At 42.8% G+C, this 23,284-nt stretch overlaps 1 protein-coding gene across 2 annotated transcripts; it reads left to right on the top strand.

The window, feature by feature from the left end:
* The first annotated feature begins 4,587 nt into the window (after positions 1 to 4,587).
* Positions 4,588 to 22,940, top strand: COPZ1 (COPI coat complex subunit zeta 1). 2 transcript variants are annotated; one of them, XM_017678645.3, is made up of 9 exons: positions 4,588 to 4,686; positions 14,267 to 14,335; positions 15,610 to 15,691; positions 16,307 to 16,398; positions 17,842 to 17,897; positions 19,161 to 19,268; positions 19,420 to 19,471; positions 20,676 to 20,714; positions 21,505 to 22,940. In XM_017678645.3, the coding sequence occupies exons 1-9, from the start codon at positions 4,669 to 4,671 to the stop codon at positions 21,550 to 21,552; spliced, it is 564 nt and encodes a 187-aa protein (XP_017534134.1). In that variant the 5' UTR covers positions 4,588 to 4,668; the 3' UTR covers positions 21,553 to 22,940. The 2 variants fall into 2 exon arrangements, with proteins under 2 accessions (XP_017534134.1, XP_017534135.1); XM_017678646.3 differs by having other exon boundaries at positions 4,590 to 4,686; positions 19,191 to 19,268.
* The last annotated feature ends 344 nt before the right edge of the window (positions 22,941 to 23,284 follow it).

Below are 23,284 nucleotides of genomic sequence, written 5' to 3'. Positions count from 1 at the left end.
ACAATGTTTTTCATGTGAAACCTTCATAAGAGTGTATATCAATGATACCTTAATAAAAAAATATAAAAAGACTGTATACCTTTTCTTAGAAGAAAACATAGGCAAAATCTCTTGAATATAAACATGAGCAACTTACAAAAAATTAGAATCCTCATACCTTGAATTGTAAAACAGTACAAGTGTTATGGAAAATAGTTTGGTGGTTTCTCAAAAAGTGAAACATAGAATTACCATATGACCTACCAATTCCACTCCTAGGTATATATCCAAAAGAACTGAAAATAGGTATTTAAACAAATATTTGTCACACAAATGTTCATAACAGTACTATGCACAATAGCTGGAAGGTAGAAACAACCCAAATGTCCATCAACTGAATGGATAAACTAAACAGGATATATCAAACAATGGGACATTATACAGCCATGAAAAGGAGTTAACTACTGATACATGCTGAAAAATGATTGCATCTTGAAAACATTAATTAAGTGAAAGAAGCCAGATGCAAAAGGTCACATGCCATATGATTTAGTTTCTTTGAAATATTGATAGAGACAGAAAGCAAATTGGTGGTTGACAGGGCCTGGAGGGAAGGGGAAATTGGGAGTGACTACTTTATAGGTCCCAGGTTTTCTCTGGGTCTGATGAAAATGTTTTGGACCTAGATACAGGTGGTAGTTGTACACCTTTGGGAATGTATTTAATATCACTGAATTGTACACTTTAAAATGTTTTTTTGTTACATGAATTTTGTTTCAATAAAAAAATGCTTCTATAATCTCATGCCTCTACTCAGATGTGTTCAATAGTGTCCAGTTATTTATAAGATAATATATAATAATAATAAATAACAATAGTAGAGCATTTAACAGTTTACACATATTTTTACACATATTATTTCATTCAACTCTTACAACCTTATACTCATTTTGATATTTTTTCTTTATTAGATTTTAATTATAAAATACATTCTCATTGTAACAAAGCCAAACAATACCAACATATGTAAAGACAAACGAATAATCCACTTTTTCCATCCCACTCTCTAGGGTAAGATAAATTAATACTTCTCTCCACATTTCTTCTGTGTTCTCTTTGCCTGGAATTCTCTTCCCCCAGATCTTCACATGGTACATTCCTGTACTCTTTTCAGGTCTTTAACCAAAGATTTCCTTCTCAGTAAGGTTTATTGAACTGTCCCTCCTGCCCCCAGTGTGAATGGTACCACTCCAAATTGTGCAACATAGAGGAATTGCCCCTTAGTCTCCTTTACAGTTTTAATTTTCTCTACATTTATCACCAGCTAACCTCTTATACAGTTTACTTATTTCTTTGATTACTGTCTGCACCTACTCCCCAACTATAATGCAAGTTCCATTAGGGCAGGAATACTTGTCTGTTTTGTTAACTGCCAAATACCCAGTGCCTAGAGTTAGTGGCTGGCCCACAACTAACATTCAATTAATAATTGTTGAGTGAATGAAAAGAATAGAATAGGAAAATTGGCAAACATTTATTCATAATTAGTCTTACATTTTTAAATTTAAAAAATGCAGTTGTACCACTTAAATTCTTCTGCAGTTTATTTTTTGTTTAACATGCCATCACCATGTCTCCAGGTTAATACTATAGCGCTAACATAGCTTTTTATTAGTTGCATATTATTCCATAGTCTGGTTGTACAATAACTTATTCAGCCATTCCCCTATTTATAGACAATAACGTTATTTTTTGCCATTATAAACAATGTGGCAATAAGCATTTTTGTATACATATCATTATGTACTGAGTTATATTTTTATTTCTCTAGGAGAGGATGTACTCATGTTTAATTTTACAGAATAGTGCCATAATACTTTTCAAGAGTGTAACAGTTCCAACTCCCACAGTCATGTGGTCCCACTACAGCAATCACAATCTGGTCACACAGTACTTTTCCAGTTTTATCTCCATCCTCTTCCCTGTTTTTTAATTTGAATCCTTTGTCCCATGAAATCAATCCCACAAAGATTTCTTATGCAACCACGAAGACATTATGCTAAGTAAAATAAACCAGACACAAAAGGACAAATATTACATGATTCCACTTTTATAAGGTACTAGAATAGTCTAATTCATACAGACAGAAAGTTGAATAGTGGTTACCAAAGGCTAGGGGAGGGGAGAGCGAGGAGTTATTTTTTAGTGTGTACAGAGTTTCAGTCTAGTATGATGAAAAAGTTATGGAGATAGATGGTGGTGATGGCTGCATAACATGTGAATGTGCTTAATGCACTTAATGTACTGAACTGTACACTTAAAAATTGTTGAAATAAATTTTATGTTATGTATAAAAATAAATAAAAAACATTTTATTTTACAGTTAGACAGTAAAACAAAAAATTTTTCTTACACATCCCAATGCCATACCTTTATTCCTATCAACCTCTATCATTTCATCAATGCATGAATGAATCAAGGCCTAACTTCTCTCCTCAATCCCCAGGTATCACTCTCTTCACAATATCTGTGCCCCTTATTTGGCATTTAATTCTAAACTGTCCTTTGACACTGCTCATTCATCTTTTTATCTTGCATTTTTGTGAGTATTTACTCCATTCAGTAAACACTTCTTGAGGGCTAGGTGCTAAGGAAATAAAATGAGTGGGACAAGTCACTGCCTCAGATGACAAGTTTGGTGAATTAGACTGATGTGTCACAACATCACTATTACCAGAGTCAGCAATGGCAGCAACGAGGAAGTGTCCAACTCTACCTGGGGACATCAGGGAAGGCTCCATGGGGGGAAGATGTTTTGTCTTTAAAAAATATATTTTTCTCCTTTTAAAATAGCACCTACACATTTTAGAACACCTGGAGAATATGGAAACATTGAAAAAGTCCTAGCACTTCAAAACAACCACTGAGTCACATTTTGGTGTATTTCCTTCCAGTCTTTTCCTCCACACTTTTTCAATAAATTGTTTGTAACCATATATACATGGTCTTATATTATGCATATGTATATATGGGGAGGGAGGCATAGAATTTTCTATTTGATTGATTCTTAAAGGTTTTCCAGATGAAGGGGAGATGGAAATAAAAAAAGGAGAGGGAATGAATAGAACTTTAACACTAGGTTGGGCCTTAGAAAGCTCTGGTTTGAGTCTTCCTATTTTCCAGAAGAGGCAGCTGTAGTCCAGAGAGGGTACAAGGACTCGCCAGAAGTCTCCCACTTACCAAGACAAAGTCATGACAAGAACCAGTGTCTTCAACCAGCCAGTTGCCTTTCCTCACCTCACAGTTACACAGTAGGCTGGACACCTGAGAATCAACCATCTTCTGGAACACTGTCTGACTGTTAAAATTTGTCAGTTACTCCACAATCAAAGAAAGGAGCCAAACCAACCTCACCATGAACCAACAACATCACACATTTTTCCTCCTTGTGGTCCCTATAAAACATCTTGCACTGGTCTAAGGTGCTTCAGGTAGGACTGGGGTACAAGAGAGCTCTGTGCCACAAGTCTTGAGGAGCTAACGATATGTTAGCTCTGTAGATTGTTTTGTATTGTTCTATACTTTTCTCGTAGGTCATCTGACTCTACAGTGAAATTACTAGAAAAACTCCTGGGTAGGTTTGGATGCTCTTCTTGCAGAGCTCTTAGAGACAGAGTTGTCAGAAACAGGAAAAAAAAAAATCCCTTTGTGGGTAATATACAGCCAACAGAAGGTGTCCCTGATCTAAAGGGGGTCGGGACCAAGGAACCTAGGGGTAAGGGAGCACTAAACTTCATCAAAACCTTTCCCTGTTGTGCAATCTTTGCATTCAGTAAACTTCTCTTTTCTCATTTTGCAACGGCTTGTCCCTACTGGAAAACCGCAGACCCTGCTCCCTATGCCCTTTTTTATCCTGGACCCTTTACCCCTTTATCCCTCCTACTCCTCATCTCTGGTCTTCATTTTACGTCCGGTCAAAGAAAATCTGCTTTTAGAAACTCACTGGCTTCTTCTCCTTCCCTGCACCCAGCAAAGCCTGGGACTCCAGGGGACTCGGGGAGAGTGTTAGTAGCTATCAACTTCTGGCAGCCTTGGTTTATCTATCAACACGCAGGGCATCTCTTGACTTTACTCTATGGTTGTGCAGACTTTCTGTGGGGATGCTGAAAGTGATTTGAGCCAGTCTGAGGGAAGAGCAAACAGTGTATGTTTTGGCCAAAGCCACAATATCAGGGACCTGGCTGGGGATGCTCTTGGAATAGGGATTACGGTAGGATCTGTCAGGAGCTGCCAGTTTTGAGGGCTAATGAGACACAGCGCCCCCTAAAGGAAGTGCGGATTAAAGTAGCTAAATCAGGCCGACGACGTCACGTGCCCTCCGTTCTGCCAATTGAAAATTAATAATCGCTTCCTCTGTTCTCCATGGAAACAACCCCGCCCCCATTGACCCTCCCGCCCCATTCAGTCGTGAGGTTGGGGCATTTTATTGAGTATTTAAGCTGACAATCAAAGATCTGCGCTTTCTGGCTGGACACCTTGCTTTCACTAGGCAAGTTAGCATGTTGATTGGTCAACAGAGCTATGGTAGTCCAATAATCTTCATCCTGGGCAGGGTCTAATGAAGACATAGGGCCAATCAGCGGCGGCGTTGCGTTTGAGGCTCCACGTCGGCACCAGCTTCGGGGCAAGATGGAGGCGCTGATTTTGGTAGGAGCCGGAGGGGCGGCTGAGGTGCTGCGGTGTCCAGAGGGACCGGGAGTCTGGGTTCAGCCTGATTGGGAGGAAGGGAAAGGGGAGTTCCTGGTAATACCTTGAGGGCCGACGATTCTGCCCGCGCCTGGAATAAGCGTGTGGCCTAGTGCAGGAGCTGAAGCCTCGGTTTTAAAGTAGGAACCTCAGCTGGGGAGAGGGCAGAATCGGTGGAAAGTTGAAGGGAGCACATGGTGGCCTTAGGACAGACAGGGTCATAAGCGTACTAGATTGGGGTCCTTCAGGTGTCCCACTAATTCTGAGCATTTTGGATTATATCCTGATTTGAGTTTTCCCAAACCTCCAGACTCGCCCCAGATTGTAAAGAAACAGAGTGCAGGTGTTTGTCATCACAGGCTCCTCTGAAGGTTGTCACAGTTGGACTCTCCGTTGATAATTCCGTTACATACCTTCAAAAAACTATTCTTTTTGCTTCGGCTTCCTGTTACCACTATCACATAGGTTCATCGTGATCATCAGGATTCTGTCAAAGTTCTGGAATACCTGATAGAGTTAGCATGGATTGTGGAATATTTTTCAAGACCCCCTTATTCTGTTCTCTTTATCTCTCCCCACTTAGGTTTTAGGGACTCTTACTGTAGGATCTTGGATGCCAACTCTCATTCTAGTTATATGAGAATTTTGGTGGCTAAAGGCATGTATTAGCTCCCTTGTCCAGATGATCCTTTTTGCTTGTTCAAACGAATGAAATACTATTACCCTTTCTTTAAAACTGGATTAGAGCATTTCTCTCAAAAGTGCCCTGTTTTGCAACTTGGGGATTCTAGTGTATATGTGTGTATGGGAATTTAACTCCCAGCCTCCGTCCTTGGTTGAGTTGAACTCCAGGCTCTTCCCAAAGATGCTTTCTTGTGTTTTCCTTTCCTTCAGCTCTACTACTGGTACACTTCCAGATCCTTACTGGGCAAAAGAGAACAGGTTTCACTTCCCTTCTTTCAAAATGGCAAAGGTACAGATAATTCCTTCTTAATCATACGGGTTGGTCAAGTCTAGGTAGGAAGCTTAAAGTCTGAGTAGTTTTTAATTTTTTTTCTCTGCCAGGCAGTTAACCAGTATTCTTAACCAGTTAACAGCTTAGGATAAATTCAAGGTAATGCATTTCTTTGGAGGTTTTTAGAAAACTTTGGACTCTTCCCTACCTGTTTACAAGGGAGCCTGCTTAGAGGTAAAGGAGTGAGGGAGAAGATATCTGGGGAGCCCTTTTAACAGGGGATCTGTGTGTGGTGGTGAGTTGAGGGAGTTATATGTGAGTCTCTTGTTTTCACATTTTCTCTTATTTCAGTTTCTCAGTCTCCTTCTGCAATGAAATCTATTTCAACCTGATTCTTTCTTATATTATATACATCTTAATCTGTATGTAAGATGCTGCTTTCACAGATAGATCCCTGCTAACTTAGTCAGGTACCACTCAACTTGCCTTTAAAAACTATACTGATTCTTTGTTATGAAATCTATGTAATGGGGTTATGGGAACCCAAATATATGGAAAGGGGCTTCCTTGAATGTCAAAACTAGGATTGAATTTTGATTCTTCATCCTGGCAGACCAAGTCTCTCTCTGATGTTACTTTAAATTCTCTTGTAATGGGCTTTCCACTTCTTCAGTATGTAAAGTTGTACTTTCAACCATCAGTTATATAAAGCTTTGGTTGCAGACAAAGTACTGACAGGTAGCAGTTTGTGTGCTGGTTTCTAGTTTTTAGGATATTAAACTAGTATTTTCCTTCTTTTGTGTCAGCTCTTTCCAGCAATTTTTTCCATTATAATTTCATTGTGTTTGGGACCTCCAATTAAGGATTAATATCTTTCTCACAATTCCAGCCTTTCTCAGCTGGACTTCTAGGAGCCAGGTAAACCTTAAGGCATCCATTAGATGCAGTGAATTAACTTTTCTCCTCCTATCCACAAAGGCAGTAGTTTTTACCATCTTTGAGAGAAGTAAGAAAACAGTCATTTAAATAGTTTTTAGTATTCAGTGGTTCAGCTGAGGAACCCTAGTTGAGAATCAGGTGATATTTCCTAAATTTTTATTCCTCTTCTCACCACCCTCATATACTGGCCCACAAAATTTAGCTCCATCAGATTCACTTCCTCCCTGCTCCTTTTTATCTCATCCCCTCCTTTTTATTCAGCAGCATCTCGCGATTCTTAGGTTGCCATCTTCATTATGAAAAATATGAGGAATCCTTGGATCTTACCTTAGCTCCCTTCTCTACTGAATTACAGTTGATCTGATTATGGGAATTTCTAAATACCAATAGGTTCTTTTACTTAGGTACTTCTCAGTGGATTGCATTTCTTTCTATAATTAAGGAGTCCAGTCCTTGATTTCAAGCAAATTTGTCCAGTTTTTCTCAGGTCTTCTTGTAGTCTTTAAGGAAAGAGACTCTTTATCTTCCCTTCCAGTGCTTAATAAATGTTTCCAGCCTGCATTTTTGGACTCAGCTTCTTCTTCTCCTGCTATTTGGGCTGGTTCTCCTTTTAGTTGTGAATGGAGAAGGATCTCTGCAGGTCACTTATATATAACCTATGGAATCTCTGCAGGTCACTATTTATAACCTATGGAATCTTAAAGATAACGACTTATCCCCTTCCTCCCTTCCCCCTTTACTTTTTTTTACAAAGCTGAATTATTCTAGCAGATCCTTAAATCTTTTCTCATAGGTTTCATTTTTCCTAATCCTCTCAGGATTCACTTTCTGAGTGCTTTTCCAGGGCTTTACAGAATAGACATCTTAATTCTAACTTTCTCTCCCCTTAATAACATTTTTATCCCAAAACATTGACCTAGTCCTGAATTCAAAGCCTCATTCAAAAATCACGGCATCCGGAGTGCATGTGAGTATGCATTTATATGAAGGAGGAAACTATGCAAAATACATCAAAGACTCTTAAAGGTTGATATTGCTCTGTGGCCTTCGCTTCCTGAATCATCTTAATGGGGCCTTTGTTAAATTCCTTTGGCACTAACTGTAGAGGTAGTTGGCCTAAATGCCCCCTCCCCCAGCTCTGGGCAAAGGTATCAATTACATTAAGCCCCCAAAGCACTCCCATCTCGTTCCTGGCAGTCCCCTGTGCCCCTCTTCCAGCTGCGTCCTTGCTGGTGCGTGGCCCCTCCATTTCGTTAGGAGAAGCAATCTCCTCGCTCCTGCACTGTGGAGATATATTTCTCAGCCAGGGCGCGAGCAGTGCCAGCACTGCCCCCGGTGAGGTCTCTGGCAGCCATAAAAAATTTTATTGTGATTATGTTGGTGTCGGGGTGTCCATCTGGGTTATTGCACACCTAGTTTAATTGATTGAAGTTTAATTTATTGACACTTCAAATTAAATGATCAGAATAAACTGTGCTGTTACTCTGGCCTGCTTGTTTTAATGGTTGATTGCTGGAAGCAGACCTCGGCTTGAACTAAAACCCCCAAAGAGCAATTGGCGCTGCTTCTAAGTCTCCCCATGTCTTGCCCTCCAAGAAGACCTCGTTATAGATTTCCGACGTATTTATATATATTTTTTCCCTCTCCTTCACAGTGGTGGGAAAGAGTTGGTCCCTGGCAAGGTATAAATTATATCAAAGGTCTAGGGGAGCTGTCACATGGTCAAGAGAGGAGGGGGCCTCTATGTGAAGAAAGCCAAACCCTTGAGAAGCCAGGTCTTCCCTGGGAGGCAGAGGATGAGTGCAAATTATCTAGATACTTGAGGGAGCCTAGTGGCAGATGTAGTATCTTTTTCATCCAGATACTTGCTCTTTTTTACTTTACTTCATCAACATGACTAGGTTAGAGTCAGGATATTAACAAGAAAGCTAGTTCTGGAAAAGGGAACTAGAGGAGATGGAATGGCCATAAAGAATCAGTGCCTACCTCCCCACTCACGTGAGAGTAATTAGAAGATGGAAGGCAGAGTGCCCACAGGCACCTGATGAAGGTGGATCGGGATGTTGAGTCCATGAACATTGCAAGGTGCCTGTACTTCAAGGGGCCCTCACATTCTGCCTCCCCTGATTCTGCACAGACTAGGCCTCCTCTCAGATCAGACTATTAGAAGACTTTTATCCTTAGATTCCCTAGCCTGTGTCACCTCTTCTAGTGTTCGACCACCCCTATCTCTTCAGGAATTTTTCCCTGTTTTGTAACAAGTCATAGATGGTGCAGATGAAGCTTGTGTCTCATTTAATTTTTCCACTCTCAGGGCAGATAGCCCCATCCATAGCCATTTGGCTTTAATGTCTACCAATTTTCTCCAGCTCCGATTATTCATGTAGTTTTTAGAGGGAGACAAACCAGGAGAGAGGATAGCAATTCTGCCTCAGTGGTTGATTTGGGGGAGCAGATAGGCTGAAAGATGAATACAGAGACTGTCAATTCAGTCTTTTAAAGACTAGCTTTTTGTTTTCAGGAGCAGTTGTGGTGGGGCAAGGGACATAAATTGTGAAAAAAGTCATGACCAAGGACTCATCAGAAATAGATCTAGCCCCATTTGATTTCTCTGTTTGCTGAGTGATATTTAAAGGAAGACTTTGGATTATAGGACTGGGAAAGCAGAAAGTTCTAAGGTTGCTGTCAGGCCTCAGGTCTGGAGCAGTTTGATTTCTGCTTGCTAATTCATCTCTCCTCCCAGCAGTGCTGCTTGCTTTGTTCTGCATGTCTGTGATTCTTTCACTTCCACAGAGTTGAAGAATTAGGGACCTTGTGGCCCCTGGGCAAAAGTTCTCCAGATGGGCTTTCTGAATATTAAGAAAGGACAGGAGCCTTTGCATTCTTGAAGAGCTTGGGGCTTGGTTGTCTTTGTCCTGCCTGTCTCACAGCCCCCTAATTTAGTCATTGAAAGCTGTGGAGGGTGTGGTGCTGACCTTTGCTCCCCCTGCTGGCTGTTTAGTTTTCTCAGTCATATTTATTAATTTATGAAGACCACACACATATTTTAGTGGTCATTATTTGGTGCCAGGCAGAGGAGAGGGGATGATCTACAAAAGTATCACTCATTTTCCCCTTTTTTCCTCCCCACACCATCTTGTTATCCTCAGAGAGAATTTTATTTAATTCTAAACCAACTCTGTGAACTCCTTGAAATGGTGTAACTGTGAATTCATGTGTTTTTTTAGTGACAATGTCTGTAGATTCCTCAGCTTATCAAACGGGTCTGCTGTAACCTAAAAGAGGTAGTAACCTTAGCTGATCTAGGTCAGGTCACTCATTTCTCTAATGAGGAATTTGAGTCCCAGAGAAAGGTAGAACTTGAGTTAATGGCCGATCCAGACTATAAGAAAGGATTTTCAGAGTTCAGAGATGTTCTCTCCTGTAGTGTCAGAATTCTTGGTGACTGTGCTTTCACGTTTTCCATCTATGTCAGATAGGAAAATTCCTTCTAGGTGTCTCCATGCCATCAGTTCTTCCTTCCTAAGACTTGTGTTCAGTTTCCTCTTTATAACCAATATTTGGTTTCATATCAGCTGGTTAATGTTCTGTGGTCCCTGTGGCTCCTTTCTTTCCTGAAGTATTTTTCTTAAATCTGAGCAAACCTTGGGTGGTATGTGAAAACTCAGCTTCCCTGTCAAAGCCTTTAGGTAATTCTTTTTCCATCTGAAGTCTCTAATCTTGTGACTGACAAAATGGAGCCCTCAATCCCAAAGGAGCTTTTCATTTTAAAAGAAGTTGTTACAGAGTCAGGGAGCAAAATGCCCTCTTAACCATGTGGAGCTGGGAGTGGTATCTAGGAATATCTCCTCCTAGTTTGTATTATCTTGGTTTTACTTTATAAATAGGATTGAGGGAAGAGCATCTTATTTTTTGTTGATCAAGACCTGTTGCCAAGCCAGGGTACTAGTTTTTGGCATGGCCATAAAAATTTCTTTACAAGTGGAGAATGAAGAACTTTCTAGGAGTTTCAACCAGATTTTTACTCGTGCCCTTTCAGCTCTGTGGATAGCATCCTCTAACTCCACAAAGGCTTCTTGTTCCATCTCCCTGCCCCCAAATGAATCCAGGAATTAGTCATAGCCCCCAATATCCTGTCTACCTGCTCCAAACACTCCCTCAGTCCTTTTCTGGAGGCATATCACGGTCTTACCCCAGAATGTTCCCTTACTATATACATTGGGAATAGACTTAATTCAGTGCTTGAAAAGAGCTCATCTTGCCTAGCTTGATTTACAAAACACACAGAGAGCTTTTGTTCAGAGCACCTTTTAATATTTTTGCTGACTGTAATCCTGAGGAAGCTGCAGGTCATCCAGAGGCCCACAGGGGGCAGCACTAGAAATGACTCTTCCCCTCCAGTCCTCTATGCTGGGGGAGGGGGTACTGGGAGATGATGTTTTTCACCAGGCTTCAGAAGCCCCTGACTGAGATCAAATACTCCTTTGCAGCAGACTAGTTGCTTCTTCAGTGTTGTTTGAGCTCTCTTCAGGAGTCCAGTCTACTTTTCTTGATAATAAAAACATACTTGAAAAATCTGTTTTAGCCACCCAACATCCTACAAACCAATCTGCCTTACACATCATTTCCAGTCACCATTAGCATTTGAGGTGAAGTTCTGTTATACACTCAGGCTGTGGCTCTCTGAAAGTCAGTGCATCACAGAACTTTGTCTCGAAAGCTTTCTAGCAGCTACCCATTCGGGAGTGGAGAGAAAAATAGACCTTTTAAATCCTTTGAACATGGCCCTAAGCTTATAGGTTCTTTCTCAATAATCAGCATTTATGGTGTTATGAAGTCAAGCCTAGTCCATTGTCCAGGAAGCCCATTTCTCAGTTGCTGGGAGTTATTTATAAACTTTACCTTTTCAAAAACTTAAAATGAAATTATATTACCAGTAATGGCTTCTGGGCCCTTTAAACTGGCTGGTTTTATAGTATGAGGGGAACTCTTGGCCCTCCCCATTCCTGAGAGGTAAAGGCCCCAGGCTGAAGTGGAACCACCTACAGTCAGGAGGTGGCAGGAGGAGTAAAGGAGAAGCTGCTGGCTCCAGCTGTAGCAGAAGGGAGGTTAAAGCAGCATTTAAGCTCTTGCCTAAATTCTCAGCTTTGTTGTTACTCCTTTGGAAGTTTGAAATGACCAGCCTTTTCTCTAATGCCTTCCTCTCCCTTCCAGAGCTGTAGTAAGTCAGATCTGGTCTTCTCCTTGCTTTCCTTTGCCTGTCTTTTATCCTTCTCAGGAAGATCCACTGTTTCTATTTTGGGAGTTTCTTTGATAACATCTTCTAGGAAGCCAGTGAAAAGAGCCAGGAATAGAATCTAGGAGTCTGTTTCTCTCTGTGCCACCTGTTTTAGGCACTCAAACCCATTGGCTAAAAAGGACATTGACTCTCCTAGTTGGCTGGTGGCCATAGGAATTTTTCTTATCTTTGGGATCCGTTCTTTGCAGGGATGCCTGCCTGCCTTTGTGGCTGCAAGAACAAGTTACTTATGCCACATCGATACCCGGTTTAAACTTTTAGGTAGCTCTTGGAAGTTGCTTCAAATGTGGATGGAGGAACAGAGCCAGAGTTCCAGGGAAAAGGTTGTGGGAAAAATTATTTATTCTAGTTGTTTCTCTGCGGACTTGCCCTCTGTTAAAGAAACTCATTCCCATTGGTGTCTCCCTTTTGGTGAATTCAGGATCTAAGTTGCCATAGAATTGAGCCTCCTTTTTGGGAAGATCTTTCTTATGGGTTTAGGAGGTAGGAAATCTGCTCCAGGTAGGAAATCTCCATTTTTGATCTTTTAGATGAGACTTGAGGACTTCTCTCTGCTAGACACATAGTCCCTTAGTTTGAGAGAGTATTTATTCCAGAGAGCAGTGTGGATAGGGTAGGAACTTCTCTAAGGAGTATTTATCAGAGAAGAGAGAAGTTGGTAGTAATAATACCCAAGCCAAAAATCTACCTAGACTGTGTTGATGGACAGTGACTGTAATGAGGTATGTGGTGGGGACTTGATAATAGGGGGGAATGTAGTAACCACAATGTTGCTCATGTAAAACATGAGCATAAGATTGTATATCAATGACACCTTAAAAAAAATCTACCTAGACATGACAGTCTAATTATAAGAGGGTCACCAGATGCTTACCGCATCAAGAAATTTTTACTTCCTCAAACTTCATTTATTCTCATAATCATTTAACAAATATTGAGAGTTTAGTATGTGTCAGGCATTTTTCTGGACACTTGGAATATATTAGTGAACAAAACACAAAAGTGCTATTTTCAAGAATTCAAGTGGGGAAAGCTTTCATTCTTCATCACCCTGTTGTCAAAAGACCGGGTTCCCTGTACTCTCATTCTTAATTCCCTGAGCCTACGATTGGTTTTTTTACATGGAACCATAAACCTCCTGGAGCCTCATGGGACAGTTTACCTTTGTAGAGACTGCAGTTTCTGGATATTTGGCAGTGATTCTTCCTTCCTCTTGGGTCTTTGTTAAACACATGCGTGACGAATATATTTGGCCCCTGTGAGGACTGTGGGTTTCCTAAAGCCAGAGAAGGGAGGTAACAAAGCAACAGTCTTGTCTCATAGCCTAGAGAAGGGATATCATGGTAAGTAATACTAATTAGAAAGTCAAGGAATGTGAGTCTGCTAACATCTTCCATACACAAAGCACTGCCTCCTCTCCCTTCCTCTTCTTCCTCTCCTGGTTAACTGATTTCCTAGAAGTTGCAGGAGTAGCGGAGCTTTTGCTGAGTGATAGGCTTTGTAGTAGTTTGAGCAAGCATTAAGGCTGAAGCCGTGATTCCTTTGTGAGAGCCTTTATCCTCGAAGTTTGGTTCTTGGTAGTGAGAGAAAACTCCCCTCCTGCTCATTGTCTCCAGGCTCCAGAGTATTTCTTAGATGGATCCTCTTCTTACTGTTTCTTAACTCCCCCCAAATTCAGATTGGTTTTTGTCTTTGCAAATTAAGTGGTGGTAGTCGGCAGTGTAGTAGACGAATTGGGATTATAGAGGAGATCTTGGAAGATGATGTCTCACTGGGCTGCATTTAGAACTGGTGTGTCTAAGTGAGTGTGTGTGTACGCATGCGTGCTCATTTCCCTCTGCTCAGTGTGTGGGTGGTTTAGGGAAGGCTTGCTTTATGCCTCTGCATTGCTACTGCATTGGGACTGCAGAAACTTCCAAGTACACCAGGGCATTCAAGCCTGTTTTCAAATAGCTTTGTGCAGTGCCTATTAATTAATCTGGTCACATTCCATACACACCTGTGCATGGGAGACCAGGGAGGTAGGGTAATTTGGAAAATAACTAGCATAATATTTGGAAATAACAGCATGACCTACCTTGATTAAGCCCTCTGAGAGTGTGGTTCAGAAAAACTGTTTCTCTGCTGCTGCTTTGGAGTCCTTCATGAAATGCCCTCCCTCAATTCAGTTCATTCAAACTTGGTCATTCCCAGTAAGAAATGTCAAAATCTAATCAGGTTGGGATAGGGGTCATACAGATACACCTCTCTGTCCCCCCCTGTAGCCCCAGTGGGACTAGGGAAAGGTACATAGTTTGCCAGTGGTAGCAGGAGCCTTCAGGACTGAAGGTATGTTCATATCTCTTCAGGAACCCTCACTGTATACTGTCAAAGCCATCCTGATTCTGGACAACGATGGAGATCGACTTTTTGCCAAGGTGAGATTCCCTTTCTAATTAGTTCAGGAGCAAGACACAGGCATATTCCGAGATTTGGATCTTGGGACTATTCCTACCTATTAACTATATTTCTTGATATTGTAATTTTGAGAATTCTTCTATTTAATGACTCCTTCAGATAAAACCTAAACTGCTTTTGTTTCTTAGTTGCCCTGTTTCTCTACTTGCCATCCTCAGACTTCAGCTTCCTTTGTTATCAGCATCAGCATCAGAGCAGGGAAAAGCCTTGGAACTCTGGTTTCTGAATAAAGCAGTGTCTAGATGAGAGAAGCAGCCTGCCCATGCCCATCACTCCTGTCCCTTCCCCTCTATCTTGTCACCCTGCCTGGGCTTTTCCAGGGAATTGTCTTGCAGTTCCAGGGTTCCATCCCTATGTCTGTAGTCACCACCGAGTTTGATAACTCCTGACTTCCCCAGGGTGCTGTTTCTAACTTTGGATCTATTGAAAGAGAGGAGGAAGGACATCTCTTTCCCCCCCTCCTGTAGAAATTTTTCTGTCCCTAGTGTATTAACTCCAGGCGAGCACAGCATAAATCAATCAGCAGGTAGAGATTAGTTTAGAATTCACCAGCTGTTCCTCCCTGTAATTGGATGTAACTATGCAGGACACCTTTTGAAACAGTTACCCAGTTACTAAATGCCAGACCTGTCATAGGTCTTCAGCTGACTGCGACGGATTAGCCCCTAAAGAGCAGAGCGATTTAGCAGCCTGCATTTCTGCCCCCGTGCCAGGGAGAGCTTGGGAGGAGGCTCAGCAAAGTGCTAGATTGCCTCCTGCTTCTTGCCATTTGCAGAAAACAAAACTAAGATAGGAGAGAGCACAGGCTAGGGTTTTTGCCTTTCTTCAGAGGTGGTTCTGCAGGCATCCCCATTCCTCAGTTTCATACAGTGAGTGAGGGTGTGAAAGAAGTGGTCTGTGTTTCTGGTGCCTTTTGTGTTCTATAGCACTGCTCCCTAACCTGGGATAGCTCCTAGGAAGCACTTGAGAATCATTTCAGACTTGCTCCCCTGGAATGCAGACTGAGAAATGTGAGGTGGGGCTGCTTAACAGCAGGATCCTTAAACTTTTTTTTTCCCCTATTACTCAGGCCCATTCCCTCCCTCTGTAGTTCTCCTTTTCATGTCAATATTTCTCCCTCACTGCATGCCTTAAAGGAGAGAAATCCAAGATCCAGGGCAAAACACAGTCACTGATCATTCTGGGCTCCCAGCCCTAATGACCCAACCCTCTGGTCTCCTTTCCCTCTGACCAGTACTATGACGACACCTACCCCAGTGTCAAGGAGCAAAAGGCCTTTGAGAAGAACATTTTCAACAAGACCCATCGGACTGACAGTAGGTCATTTTCCTTTCAACTACTTCCTGTGTTGGGGGAACCATGGTGGGAAGAGGGTGTCAGCAGGACTGCAGAGAAAGGATAAAATCACTCTGCCTCCCTTTTCTCTTTTTTCCCTCCTCCTTTTGTATAATAAACTCTTTAGAAATGTAATGGGGAGGTGAGTGTACCTCATGCGGGAATACCATGCTGGAAGGTTGGCTGTTAGCTACCTGTCTAGTCCCTGGATTTATGAGCCTCACTTGACAAATTTAACTGCAGCTCTGCTTATTGTACCGCATCCATTAGGGCAGGTAAATGGAAGTCTGTAAAGGTGACCGCTCTGCATTTTCACCTCTGAAGGATCGACTAGTATCCTGTCTCATATACAAGAAGGGAAATAAGGGTAGTGGGAGGGGGAGGGTGGTTAGAGGAGAAGATACATTTAGATTTCCCCAGGTTTATACTTCCCTCCCTCTTCTACCACCTAAAAAAATCAGGTCGACTTTGGTCTTTGGGAGTCATTACAGCCTACCTTCCCTCAGCCCCAAACAGCTGGGTACCTGGACTGAATGGAACTCCTATTCTACTTCTTGTCTCAGGCCACCCACTGTTTCCACCTTTTTCTCCCCTAGGTGAGATCGCCCTTTTGGAAGGCCTGACAGTAGTATACAAAAGCAGTATTGATCTTTATTTTTACGTGATTGGCAGCTCCTATGAAAATGAGGTGAGAATCCCCACCCCTCTTGGCTTTCTCTGGTCTCACTTCCTAAACCACAGGCAGGATGTAGTTACTGGTTCTTGGCCTTTGGAGTGCCATGTCCCTCTGGCTTCTGACTGGGTTAATGAAATTGTGAGAGATCTCTGCCAGCCTCACAAACATGGCCTAGCAAATGAATCGACCTCAAGTAGAAGTTTTGCCTGATTTCTCTTTTATTTCCATGTAGGGGATGCCATACATATTTAATACATACTAACATATCAGTGGCCTTCCCTGGATAGTGTTTTTTTTTTAAATTTATTATTTTTATTCATTTTGTTATTAATCTATAATTACATAAAGAACATCATGTTTACTAGACTCCTCCCTTCACCAAGGCCCCCCCACAAACCCCATTACAGTCACTGTCCATCAGCGTAGTAAGATGCTATAGAATCACTACTTGTCTTCCTCTGTGTTGTACATCCCTCCCTGTGCCCCGCCCCACATTATACATGTTAATCGTAAGGCCCCCTTTCTTTTTCCCCGCCCTTATCCCTCCCTCTGGATAGTGTTTTTTAAGGTGGATTTCTGAACTGTGGTCAGCATGGGGTGGGTGATGCTTGCTCCTGCTGGGAAGGGTCTATGCCTGTCTGAGTTTGGGTCAGTTACCCAACATTCTGGGTCATGCTGAAGCCATACATTCTGAATGGGTCACTTGAGAAGGCTGTAGATACAATCCTAACTTGCTTCCTATACACAGAAAAAGCTATTTATCTCAGGTAGCACCATCTTGGGGAATAGATAAGTAAAAATAAGCTCCCACCTTATTTGAGGCCCAAGTAAAAGTTTGAGAGAACCAACTCTTACTGAGCTCTTATTGCTATAATTACTTTGTAAAGTACATTATTATTTAAACTTTACACACTTTATAATGTGCATTAGTACCTTTGTTTTATAGATGAGGAAACCAAACCATGAGGAACCATATGAAATTACTAGTGTTTGAGCACTGTTATACTGCAAAAGTAGCAGTTTCATGTGATTTAACTGAATGACTTTCCCAGGGTCACATAGCTAGACTTGGCTCAGCTGGGGTTTAAGCCCATATTTGACCTCAAACCCCATGCTCTTTCCCTAGTTCTATGATTTCAGCTATTGCTTGGTTAATGGTTTCTCTATCTAAGATATCAAGTATAGTTGGTAAAGATGTGGAGGACTATGACAGGAAAGTTCTCTTTGAACAGTCTTGCCAAACAAAGACCTCAAACTGTGAGATCATGGAGCAGAATCTATTTCTGTGAGAAACCACAGGTCTGCTTCCTGTTTTGCCCACACTTCCACATTCTGCTTTTGGTCTTTTTTGAAAACCTGTGTCTTTTGATGCTTAATGAGTTAGAGGGTTTTGTTTTCAAGTAGCAGCTTTCAGGGCCTTGAACTTTATCCTTTGCTGCCTCTATCTCTCAACAGCTGATGCTCATGGCTGTTCTGAACTGCCTCTTTGACTCTTTGAGCCAGATGCTGAGGTAAGCAGTCCATTCTTAACATCTGTGTGGGAGAGAAAGTCACAATTCTTAAGGCCCAAGGATTTGTGGGGGATTAGGCAGTTGATTTACCTTGAGAAGTGGCCTTATTATTTCATAGTAATTCATTCTGATGGGGAGGACTAAAATGAGAGAATGTCCTTTCTGTGAAATAGTTCTAAGAAACAGGATTGGGAGGGAGCAGAATCCTCACCTCTGTGTACTCTCTCATTCCCCAGTGGCTCGTGGCTCTGTCAAGAGTTCGAAGCATCCTCAAGGTGCTTTCTTGGGCTGCATTTTTTACATTAGAGGTAGAGAAAAGGCAAGCATAGGGAATGTCCCAAATGAAACATCAGTACGTTGGGAATGGAAGCAACACTCCTAATTTTTCACTCCTGGCCCTAAGTTTTCCCCTTCTGTAGAACAGGAGGAATGGGACATTTATTCTCTCCTCTCCTTTTACCTCCCTACCAGCCTTCTGTATCCCACATAGATGGGCAGTAGAAGAGATATAAGGTACTTTTCCTGAAAACATCAAGGCTCTGAACTTCATTCACTGAGTAGCTCCCAAGTGAGCCCAGTGCAGACAGCCATCCAGAGCAGAAGAGCAAGTGCTCTCAGCCAGACAAAATCAGCAGGGTGAATAGCTCAGATTTCCTCAGAAACAGGATGATATATTTCTTAGCCAGCTGAATGAAGATATTTCATTTTAGTGATCTAGAGAAAGAGTCAAACTGATGGATGTGACTGGCCACTTGCACCACCCACTGTCTCCAAGGCTGGTGGAGGTGGGTTCTGAGTACTCCAAACCCCCGAGCTGGGCTTCTTTTTAAGGCCTGAGCACAGCTGGTGAGGGAGGGGGAGGAGAGGGGGAAGAAGCTCAGGTTTGTCAGAGTTTGAGTGCAGGTAGAGTTTGTACTGAACCCCTTCCCACCTCCTGCCACCTCCAGGTTGAGTTTTAGCTCTGTTTATTCCCTTTTTTCCACACACTGATGTCAGTGTTTATGAACAATGTAAAAAGCAGCATCATGACAGGTAGGAGAGAAACAATAGCTCTGGATAATCAACCTTTGAATTCACTGATTTTTTTAAATCTCTTTCCTGATGTTCCTGATCCTTACTCAGCAAGTAAGAATAGGAAGAGGTTTAGATTGGATTAGCCAAAAAGTTCTTATTTACCTCTCTACTTCTTTGTGTGGCTGGTAGAGACATTTATTGGTCTAATGTATTGGTCAGACAGTATCCTAGGGTTCCTTTCACACACAGGCTGGTTTTTCTCTTCTCTTGGGGACTCAGGAAAAATGTGGAAAAGCGAGCTCTGCTGGAGAACATGGAAGGGCTCTTCTTGGCTGTGGATGAGATCGTAGATGGAGGGTGAGTTCTCTGACCTGCCTGGATCTTCCTGGTGAGGGGATAGGATAACTGCCCCTGTCCTGACGCAAGTAGGCCAAGTGACCAGAGTATACCCACAGTAAGTTGGTCCTTCAGGGAAGAATGAATGGTGATCTCTTCTTTGTCTTTTTAGGGTGATCCTAGAGAGTGATCCCCAGCAAGTGGTACACCGAGTGGCATTAAGGGTAAGCAGGAGTGTGTTCCCCTACATGCTCCCATCTACTCATCCTCCAGGGCCAGACCTATTAAGTGCAGTTAAGGGTCGGGACTTGTAGAATACATACAACCTTCTCTTTCCCTTTCAAATTCTCATTGTCTCAAGAAGGGAAACGGAAGGAACATATTTCTGTCCCTAGCCTGGTACCTAGTATCTCCTACAGTCTTTGCACAGAGTAGACATTTAATATACACTTATTAAATTAAAGAGGAAATTTAAAAAATCTTAATATCAATGGTTCTGAAACTATAAAGGAACTTGAAATTCGCTTATTTTTCCTTTGGGGATGGATCCCAATCATCTGAGGCAGAGGAGTGTCTTCCCTGTCTTTTAATGTCTTACATAACTGAGGACACCACTTGTCCATCAGGAAGCACTTACCTGCTAAAACCTGAGTCTTCCTTGGAGCTAGTGATACCAGAAAGAGGCCTCTAAGTTAGCCATAGAAGGCTCCAAGTCTGTTGGGGAGGTAATGGTGGATGCAGAAAGAGCCCACCAGCAAATTGTGGGGTTGCAGAGCTATCTGAGCAAAGCAAATCTCCCCATTCACAGAATGTCCCAGCTCTGACCTCCACAGAGTGAAGGCTGACAGTGCTGGGTAATGGGAAATCTTCTCCCTTAACTGCTGTGGGCTCAATTTGCATAGTTTAATCTTCTCCTGTAACATATGTCTCTATGTGGCAGGAGAGAGGGTCCCCCCCACCAACTCCCTCCTTCCCTTTCTCAGGCTGCTGTTGCAGCAGTTTATTTCTTGAAATTAACATGCTGTCATTACCCATCAGGCCTTGCGGGATCCATTAAACTACCCCTGGCTCCCCCTCATCCTTTCCCTAGTGATATTGATATTCAGTGGAGATCTTCTCTGACTAGGGAATCAGGTCTCCCACCCCCAAGTTGAAGATCAGATAACCTGCTGATCAGTTGGGATTAATACATCTTTTAAAAAGTCCTCCTTCCTTAAAACAGAGGGTGGATAAAATGACCCTTTTTTTGCTCACAGTCCTTCTGGTCAAGTAAAACTGTGACTGTACTAGTCCCTGGAAGGGACTGAGAAGTTTAGGGCATCTGCCCTTGGCTTCAGTTTAAGGACCATCTCTTTCTTCTCCAATACCAAACTTCAGGTTTTATTCCAACTTTCTCCTTCGCTGAATGCTTGTCTTTCTGTGCCACAGGGTGAAGATGTTCCCCTTACGGAGCAGACTGTGTCTCAGGTATGACTTCCTTCTTCTCCAGATGAACTGGGTCACTAAAGAGGCTAGAAGAGCATTCCACCCCTACCCACCAAGTCTGCATGAGACTAGACTGAGGACACATCTTCCTTGGCCCCCTCTTAATTCTAGAGAACTGGGATTCATACAACCAAATGCCCCCTGCCCCGCCCCAGCTCCTATCCCAGTTTTCTGTGAGCAATGGCTGTCAGCCCTGCTCTATACCCTTAAAACCCTCCCTTCCTGGTGCCTCATTCAGTGATTTATTCCCTAGCAGAGGCTTGCCTTAAGCAGATGGTCTGTGTGCGTGAACACACACTCTCTCTTTTTCTCTTATTATTCAAATGAGGGCTAAGCTGGAATGCATTTATACAATGTGCCGGTTTTACAGATCCATCCTGCTACTTTGCAGATAGATTGTCTACCTGATGCGGGGGCAAGGGAGGAATTCTGTTTTCTAACCATTCGAATTCTTACCAAGAAGTCCATCTGGATGTGGTAAATCCCTCCCCCCTTTTTTATCATATGTCTAGTAACTCCCAGTTTTTTTCTTTCCTCCCAGGTATACCTCTTCTCTCTTCATCCCCCCAGTGGATTTGAATTTTTTTGGAATTTCCCAAACTGACAATCCTCTAGGGTCTTAGAGAGCTTCTTCCCATCCCTCTATCCTTGGGGATTTCCTATTTGCCATTCTTCTAAGGACAGGGAAGGCAAGTGAGGGGAAGGAGAGCCCCTGTCCCCATCCCTGTCCTGCCCTTCATCAAGCCCCTCAATGCTGCCCTTGTCCCTGCAGGTGCTGCAGTCAGCCAAAGAACAGATCAAGTGGTCACTCCTTCGGTGAAGACCCTCCCATTCTTGGCTCCTCATCCCCTCAGAAAATCCACATGTCTGCTGTGTCTTCTCATCCAGTCCCCCAACTGATGCTCTCAGGGTCATCTTGGGGATCACAAGAGATCCTTAAATCTCCATCCTGTCTGTGGTTGCCCCCACCATCCCCCTATACGCTTACCTGTCCTTCTCACTCTTTTTTGAAGTTCTGGGAGTAAAACTCCTGGCGGATTTGGATGCAGGGTGGGGGAAGCACCCTCTTCCTTTCTAGAAGCACCCTTTTCCTTTCTAGACTGGGTTATGATCTCATGCTCTCCTTTCCCCCATATTGTCTCCTTAACGTTTGTGCCCTTTGCTGCAGCTGTACTTCATATCAAAGCAGGACAAAGAATGTGCTGAGTGTTTTTCTCCCTTTGCCTTTATCCAGGCCTTCATCCCAACAGCCCATATGTCCAGCAAGGGGAGGAGAGAGAGAATTCTTTTCTGTAGACTAGGGGTTGCGAGAGGTATATTCAGTCTCAGCCACAGCCCCACTTGCAGGTCTCAGCATTTTCTCCCATTCCTTCTTACTATCCCATCCTCTGGCCTTGGAAAAAAGATTGGGAACAGCTCACAGGTAGGGGATAAAGTGAAAGAAGCAGCAATTTAAATGTTACTGGATAGGGTTTATAAAATTCTCTATTTCAGTCACAACTGCATTCTATTCCCTGATCTGGCTTATAGCTTCAAAAACTGCTGTGGTCTATGGGTGTTCATTGTGGGAGCACCCATCTCTTCGTCCACTACCTTAACTCTCCACCTTCACTACCTGTGGGGTCTTGGCCTGTCCTGTCCTATTTGTGCCCTGGAGTAAAGCCAGTCTCTGAACTAAAACTCCATTCTAGTCTAGGGAAGAAGAGTGTCTGTTCAGAACTGGGGAGGGGGTGGAATTTATGGCTTAGACCTCTGGGCTGTCAGTCTTCATCGCTCCCTCATACATGTCACTCCTCTACCTTGGGTCTACAGTCTTGGCTACTCAACCCTGTCTTCCCTCCGTGTCAGCCTTACATCCATGTAGTTCTCGGCTCTTCCCCTCCCTAGGTCACTGAGAGGGTTGTCTTTCCTCAGAAGACCTTTGGGATTTGGATTTCCCTAGGAGGATGGAGGATGGAACATGTACTCTTGGGTCTAATCTTTCCCCTTGACCCAAATACTTGCCACAAAAATCTCTCAAAAAACCTTCCTGAAACTTAAGAGCTCTGCCTCACCCACTAACTGCTAGTTCTCTAAGACTGAAGTGGGGTCAATAATGGCATTATTTGAAGGGGCATTTTTGTGTCAAGAGATGTATGGAGTCAGGAGATAGCCACCTTCATATACTGCTCTGTGCAAAGAGGAATAAAACAGATTTCTTTTTCCAAACTGCCTTTGTGTGATGTTTCTGTTCCTCTTCCTCTCTTTTTTGGCAGCTGCTCCTATTCCTCTACCCACACCCCCCATCACTCCCCATCTTATAATATTTCTTCCCTCCTACCTCAGAGACTCCCCAGTACCCCCCCAACTCCATCCCTAATTTACAGGACTGTTTGCCTCCTTGGCATCTCTCAGTCCCCTCGCCTGGAAATTGGCGCCAGGGGTAGGGTGGGGATGGTATTTTCTCAGTGGGAGTTCCAGGGAACTGAGTTCTCCCCCTACCCCGCTAAAGCCAGCTGCCTGCTCCTGTCTCGGCCATTAGTAACCCGGAGACGCGCACCTGCATGGGGGCT

The sequence above is a fragment of the Manis javanica genome, chromosome 10 (assembly GCF_040802235.1).
Source record: "Manis javanica isolate MJ-LG chromosome 10, MJ_LKY, whole genome shotgun sequence".
Lineage (NCBI taxonomy): Eukaryota > Metazoa > Chordata > Mammalia > Pholidota > Manidae > Manis > Manis javanica.
Note: the sequence above shows the minus strand (reverse complement) of the source record. Positions and strands in the feature narration are given on the sequence as shown.

What these genes read in the sequence shown, in the direction of transcription:
- COPZ1 (XM_017678645.3), top strand. An exon ending in TCTTTGAGCCAGATGCTGAG is followed by an intron (nt 17,898 to 19,160) that starts GTAAGCAGTCCA and finishes TTTCACACACAG; the next exon opens with GCTGGTTTTTCTCTTCTCTT. An exon ending in GATGAGATCGTAGATGGAGG is followed by an intron (nt 19,269 to 19,419) that starts GTGAGTTCTCTG and finishes TTGTCTTTTTAG; the next exon opens with GGTGATCCTAGAGAGTGATC.